Genomic DNA, 6,787 nt, shown 5'->3' with positions numbered 1-6,787 from the left:
GTGAATGGGGGTACGGTGGGGCTGGGGCACAACTTGCACGTGCATAGGTGCATGCACAAACACACATACACACACACACACCTGGATCTCACACAAACGACCCCCTCCACAAGCTCAACTAAGGCAAACACACCTTCGGCATGGTAAAGCAGATGCCTTTACTACAGGAGCTCCCGCCCAGGCTTGGACACACACACACACTCCCCCATTCACACAAACACACATGTGCACACACACTCACTCACACTCGTGCACCTCTGCCAAATGGTTTCTAGGGCTGAGGTGGGGGGAGCAGAGTGGCCAGGCTGGCTGGGCAGGAAGCAGAGGAGCCTGCACCCCTCCCCTGAGCTGGCACTTGGGGACAAGGGGGGGGAGGGAAAAGGCGGGAAGGGGAGGCGTGGCCAACTGGGTGAGGAGACTTGATCAGAATAAAAGGGCAAGTTCAAGGCTGGGCTGAAGTGGACGCCACCCAGCCCAGGATCATGGAGCTCAGCGTCCTCCTGTCCCTGGTGCTCCTCACTGGCCTCCTCCTCCTCCTGCTCAGGGCTGGCTCAAAGGCCCGTGGCCACCTCCCTCCAGGGCCCCGGCCTCTGCCCTTGTTGGGGAATGTTCTGCAAATGGATAGACACGGGCTCCTGAAATCTTTCCTGCAGGTGAGACAGGGCTGGACGGAGCCTGGGATATAGGTGGTGGGGAGGGTCCTCTGCCTGGACAGGAAGGGAAGTGGGGATCAGACAGCAGAGAGAGTGAGGACCCCTCTCCAGAAGCAGGGGTTGGGCGGGGCGGGGGGGGGGAAGAGTGAGGAGTCCAAGGCAGGATCCTGAAGCATGATGGATGGTGGTTAGGTTGTCAGAAGCAATCTTGCTCTGTTGGAAAGTTCTGGGGGGCTACTGTTCCCAGACAGGGTGTCGGGGTGTCAACTTGTACTTTCCTCTGTCACCCTTTGCTATGTCCTTGGGTACATATCCTGGAAGAGAGAGACAAACAAAGAAACAGGGTGGAAGTAACAGCCGAATCGGTTTTGTTGTGATCCACAAGGGTGAGCAAAGTCTGGCAGGAGTTGGTGTCAGGACTAAAGGGAGGTCAGTGGAGGGCGGGGGAAGGGGCGGGTCTACTGCCTGTCAATAAAAGCCTGATGAGGGGGTCCAGCACAGAATAGAGCCCAGAAGAGCCATTGCATTTTTATTGTATTCTTTTTGCAGTGTCGAGTATAAAACCCAGAGCTTTGCTCATGCCAGGCAAGAGCTCTACCCCTGAGCACTGGATTTTTATATTTTTTCTTCTTAATGAAACAGGGTTAGCCTTGAGTTCACATTGTTCCTGTTTTTGCCTCCTGAGGGTTGGGATTACAGGAGTGTGTCACCATGCTTGGCTCCTCCAGTGTTTCAAACACGTGCTTTTGTGCTTATAAGAGAGTCCAAGAGAACACTCTGCTGTTAGAACACAAAGGTCCAGGAAGGGTTTCTGTAAGAGATGGGACTTAAAGCTGGGTGCCAGAGGCTCACGCCTGTCATCCTAATTACTCAAGAGGCTGAGAACTGAGGATTGTGGTTCAAAGCCAGCCCAGGCAGGAAAGTCTGTGAGACTCATTATCTCCAATAAATCACCAGAAAACTGGAAGTGGCGCTGTGCCTCAAAGTGGTAGAGTGTTGGCCTTGAGCAAAATAACTGAAGGACAGCACCCAGGCCCAGAGTTCAAGCTCCATGTCCAACAAAAAAAAGGGAGATGGAAGTTAAACAGAGCCTCTAAAACTGGATGAGGGGGCGAGGATGATCCCGAAGAAGAAGCCATTCTGGAGGAGCTGATCCCGAGAAGGCTGAGGTGCATGGAAGAGTGGGTTTCTGTCCACCCATGGTGATGAGGCAGCCATTCAATGGTGATGGTAGAGCAAGAACTTGGCCTAGCCAATGCCAAAGGTCATGGAAGCAGCAGAGTGGCCTCAGAGGGTGGGCAAGACGGTGTCTCGCAGGTGTCTTTGTTTCCTGTTGATATCACAAAATGCTTGAGGCTGAGAACTTGGCAAAGTCAAGAGGTTTATAACTAACAATGGCTTTTGCCAGATGATCTCATCCCAAGATCAGGCTGGCTTTGAACCTCCATCCTCTAGATCTCAGTCTTCTGGGTAGCTGGGATGACAGATGTGAGCTGCCGGCACCCAGCGAACACTCTGGACTTTCAGATGTTTGTGTCGATGCTGGAATGAGTCATGCTCGTGGGAGGGCAGGAATGCATCTTCCATGTAGCAAGGACATGGATTTTGGAATAAGATGATCAGAACAGCTGCGTGTTTTCCTTGGAGGCATAAAAGCAACACAGCAACAAAACCCCGATGGTATCAACAACACAACGCATGAATCATATGAATTGAACTTGATAAGCAAAACGAGTTTTGCACATCGTGGCCATGTAGAGAAGGTGGGCATTCTCCTAAAGTTGACACACAGTGGTTGAAATGTTGGGGAAAACCAGCCAGATGCCAGTGGCTCACGGCTGTCTTCCTAGCTGAGATCTAGAGGATCGTGGTTCAAAGCCAACCCAGGCAGGAGAGACTGTGAGACTCTTACCTCCAATGAATCAGCAAAATCGCTGCAAGTGGAGCTGTGGCTCAAGTGGTAGAGCGCCAGTCTAGAGCATAAACGCTCAGAGACAGTGCCTAGGCCCTCAGTTCAAGCCCTAGGCTTTGCATGCATGTGAACACACATGCATGCATGCATGCACACACATGTGCATACACACAGAGAATTGGTGAAAACCCAGTGTTTGAGCTGCAGACGAGACTACAGCCTCTAGGAGCCGAAGGCCTCACACTAAACCAGACTGGTAAAAGTAAAGATCCAACCAGAGGGGTTACAATTACATGGGCAAGGTAATGAGTACATTCTTATCAAGCATTGTTGCCTCTTCCTTTGTTTCCCCTTCCCATACCTCCCAGGAGTTAGCTTCTTGAGTGAGTGCTGGGATTACAGATAGGCACTACCAGGCTTATTACTATGATTATTTGAGTCAAGAGTGAAGTTGAGCCGGGTGCTGGTGTGAGCCTGTCATCCTAGCTACTCAGGAGACTGAGATCTGAGGATCACGGTTCAAAGCCAGCCTGAGCAGGAAAGTCTGTGAGACACTTATCTCTAATAAACCACTAGAAAACTAGAAGTGGTGCTGTGGCTTAGGTGGTAGAGCACTTGCCTTCAGCTAAGAGCGCAGGGACAGTGCCCAAGCCCTGAGTTCAAGCCCCATGACTGACAATAACAACAACAACAAAAGTGAAGTTGAACATCACCCTGAAGAGTGCACAGCCTGAGGAGATTGTAACAGAACACACAGACCAAGTAAGACCAGAGCCCGCTCCGGGATCACCTGCCACCTCCCACATTCTAGTCATTATCCTGCTGCTACTTCCTGTAAGTAGCACTGAAAGAAAAACCAAATGGGGTTTTTGTGTCTCGCTGCTTTCACCCCATATTCTCTCTTCGAATTCCATCCCTGTTGTCAGTGGTAGACTGATCCTTTTCATTGTGTAACATTCCACCCCAGGGATCAATCACTGCCTGTCTTATAATTATATGTATCTTATGTTCATTTGCTATATTTATCTTTTTGGTGGTACTAGGGTTTGAAACTCAAGAGCCTCATGCTTTGCTCTGCAGGACACTCTACCACTTGGGCCTCACATACAGCCCTTTTTTTTGCTTTTGTTATTATTACTATTTTTTCTCAGTCATGGGGCTTGAACTCAGGACCTGAGCACGGTCCCTGAGCTTTTGTGCTCAAGTCTAGCACTCTACTACTTTGAGCCACAGCTCCATTTCTGATTTGCTGGTGGTTCATTAGAGCTCAGAGTCTCATGGACTTTGCTGCCTGGGCTGGCTTCAACCCACAATCCTCAGATCTCAGCCTCCTGAGTATCTGGGATTACAGGCCTGAGCCATCAGCCAGGGGGCTGGCTGCATCTAATGGTTTGAACAGTTTCATAAGGAGCTAGCAGCAACTCTTGCCTTGGCAGCTTCGAGAACGGTATGGGGATGTGTTCACCGTGTATCTGGGATCAAGGCCAGTGGTCATGCTGTGCGGGGCGGACACCATCCGGGAGGCCCTGGTGGACCAGGCTGAGGCCTTCTCTGGCCGAGGGACGATTGCCAGCATTCAGCCAATCTTCCAGGACTATGGTGAGGGCCTGCAGGATGTAGGGGAGAAGGGGGGAAGGGGGAAGAGGAGGGCCTGGTCTCCTTGGATCTTCTTCCTGTAACTCCTGCCTCCATGACCCTATGCCCCCCTCCCCCTTCCCCCTTCTCCCTGCCTGGGCAGGTATGATATTTGCCAATGGGGAGCGCTGGAAGGCCCTTCGGCGGTTCTCTCTGGCTACCATGAGGGATTTTGGGATGGGGAAGCGGAGCGTGGAGGAGCGGATCCAGGAGGAGGCGCAGTGTTTGGTGGAGGAGCTGCAGAAAACCAATGGTGAGGCCCAGGCCCAGGGAGGAGGAGGATGGGCTGGGGGGGGGCAATTGAGAGACAGAGCTGTCCATGTGAGCAGAGAGCTAAGGATGAAGACGAGAATGAGAGATACACAGACAGACAGACAGACAGACAGATGGACCCCCCATGACTATTGATTATTAATGATTATGTTCAAGAATGACTCAAGTGCTGGGCGCTGGTGGCTCCTGCCTTATCAGCTTAGCTATACTCAGGAGGCCAAGATCTGAGGATTGCAATTTGAAGCCAGCCAGGATAGAAACATCTGTGAGACACTCATTTCCAGCGAGCCAGCAAACAAGCAGAGATGCAGCAGGGTGCAGGTGATTCATGCCTGTCATCCTAGCTATGCAGGAAGCGGAGATCTGAGGATTTACCATCTAAAGCCATGTCCATCAGGAAAGTCTGTGAGATTCTTATCTCCAATGAGCCACCAGAAAACTGGAAGTAGTGTTGTGACTCAAAGTGGTAGAGTGCTAGCCTTGAGCAAAAGAGCTCAGGCTTGGAGTTCAAGCCCTAGGGCCAACAAAAAAAGCAGAGATGGAGGCATGGTTCAAGTGATAGAGCTCCAGCTGTGAACAAGAAAGCCAAGGGATGGTGAGAGGCCTTGACTTCAAGCCTCAATAGCACACACACACACACACACAACACACACACACACACACACACACACACAAAACACAAAAAACCAGAGTGACACACGCAGAGAAACAGGGAAGGAGAGACAAATTTTTTTTTTTTTTTTGGTCTGTTGTGGGGCTTGAACTCTGGGCCTGGGCGCTGTCCCTCAGCTCTTCAGCTTAAGGCGAGCGCTCTACCACTTGAGCTACAGCGTCACTTCCGGTTTTCTGGTGGTTTATTGGAGATAGGAGTCTCAAGGTCTCTCCTGCCTGGGCTGGCTTTGAACAGCGATCCTCAGATCTCAGCCTCCTGAGTAGCTAGGATTACAGGCGTGAGCCACCAGCGCCCAGCTTGAGAGACAGATATTTAAAAAATGCTCAGTACTGAGCAATGCAGAAAAGTCACACACAGAGGAGGAAAGCTGATCCCCAGACTCTTGTGCCCCCCCACTTTTCCTCCCAGGGGAACTTGTGGACCCCACCTTCCTCTTCCAGTCCATCACGGCCAACATCATCTGTTCCATTGTCTTTGGAGAACGATTTGACTACAAAGATCGCAACTTCCTGCACCTCCTGGACATGTTCTATCAGAGCTTCGCACTCATCAGCTCCTTCTACAGCCAGGTGTGGAGGGGAGGGGAGAGAAGGGGGCAGAGGGGCCCGCACAGGGTGGAAGGGAAAAGGAGGCTGTGTTTTGGAGGCTCAAAAGGAATGGAAGAGGGGCAGAAACTACAGGGGGAGACAGGGAGGCTGAGATCTGGATTTAGGGAGAGATGGTGAACAGAGAGAGCAGGAGAGAGATAAAGAAAAGAAGGAAGAAAGAGAGAGGGAAAGGAGGGAGGAAGGGAGGGAGGAATGAAGGTGAAAAGGAAGGAAAGAAGGAAGGAGAAAAGGAAGGAAGGAAAAAAGGAAGAAGGAAAGAAAGGAGGAAGAAAGCAAGGGAAGGAGGAAGGAAGGAATGAACCAGGGAAGGAAAATGGAAAGAACGTAAAGAAGGGAAGGAAGGAAGAAAGGGAGGAAGGAAGGAAAGAAGGAAGAAAGGTGGAAAGGAAGAAAGAGGAAAGCCAGCTGAGAGTCACAGAGATGAAAAGAGAATGAGAGCTTGGCAAAGAAAGGAAAGAAGAAGATAGGAAGTGTTAAGTATAAGAAGACAAGACAGAATAGAGGTAAGTTGTGCAAGACAATGTGGATGTGTGTGTGTGTGTGTGTGTGAGAGAGAGAGAGAGAGAGAGGGGAAAGGGAGGGAAGGGGGGAGAGAGGGTTCCACATGAAGCGCCCCTCCCTGACCCTGCCCTGGATCTTCTGGCCCCTGCATCCGGCAGGTGTTTGAGCTTTTCTCCAGTGTCATGAAGCACTTCCCTGGGAAGCACAGAGAGATCTACAAAAATCTGCAGGAGGTCAATGCATTCATTGCCCAGCGTGTGGAATGGCACCGGGCAACCCTGGACCCCAGCATACCGAGAGACTTCATCGACACCTACCTCCTGCGCATGGACAAAGTAGGTGCCACGGGAAAAGGGTGGCAGCTAGAGAGGAAAGAAAATGGAGGAGAGGAAGAGCAGAGAGTGGAGAGGATAGAGATAGGGTGATAAGGAAGGAAGAGAAGGATCAATCCAGACATCCATTATCCACCCATCCACCCATCCATCCACCAAGGCCTCCACCCACTATCTATCATCCATCTACCCAACACCCA

General features: G+C 51.1%; 1 protein-coding gene across 4 annotated transcripts in view; it reads left to right on the top strand.

Annotated features, from left to right (window-relative positions):
* The first annotated feature begins 449 nt into the window (after window positions 1-449).
* Window positions 450-6,787, top strand: part of LOC106000902 (cytochrome P450 2B4) — a 21,647-nt gene continuing 15,309 nt past the window's right edge. For 2 of the 4 annotated variants that reach the window (XM_013036117.1, XM_013036116.1), the window contains exons 1-2: window positions 450-653; window positions 4,002-4,164. In XM_013036117.1, the coding sequence (XP_012891571.1) occupies window positions 483-653; window positions 4,002-4,164 (334 nt within the window). In that variant the 5' untranslated portion in view covers window positions 450-482. Of the gene's footprint in view, window positions 654-4,001; window positions 4,165-4,303; window positions 4,454-5,554; window positions 5,716-6,787 lie in introns of all 4 variants that reach the window. The other 2 variants (XM_013036119.1, XM_013036118.1) reach the window with 2 other exon arrangements.

Source organism: Dipodomys ordii, unplaced genomic scaffold (genome assembly GCF_000151885.1).
Source record: "Dipodomys ordii isolate 6190 unplaced genomic scaffold, Dord_2.0 Scaffold249, whole genome shotgun sequence".
Taxonomy (NCBI): domain Eukaryota; kingdom Metazoa; phylum Chordata; class Mammalia; order Rodentia; family Heteromyidae; genus Dipodomys; species Dipodomys ordii.
The sequence above is the reverse complement of the archived record's forward strand: the minus strand, read 5'-3'. Positions and strand labels throughout refer to the sequence as shown.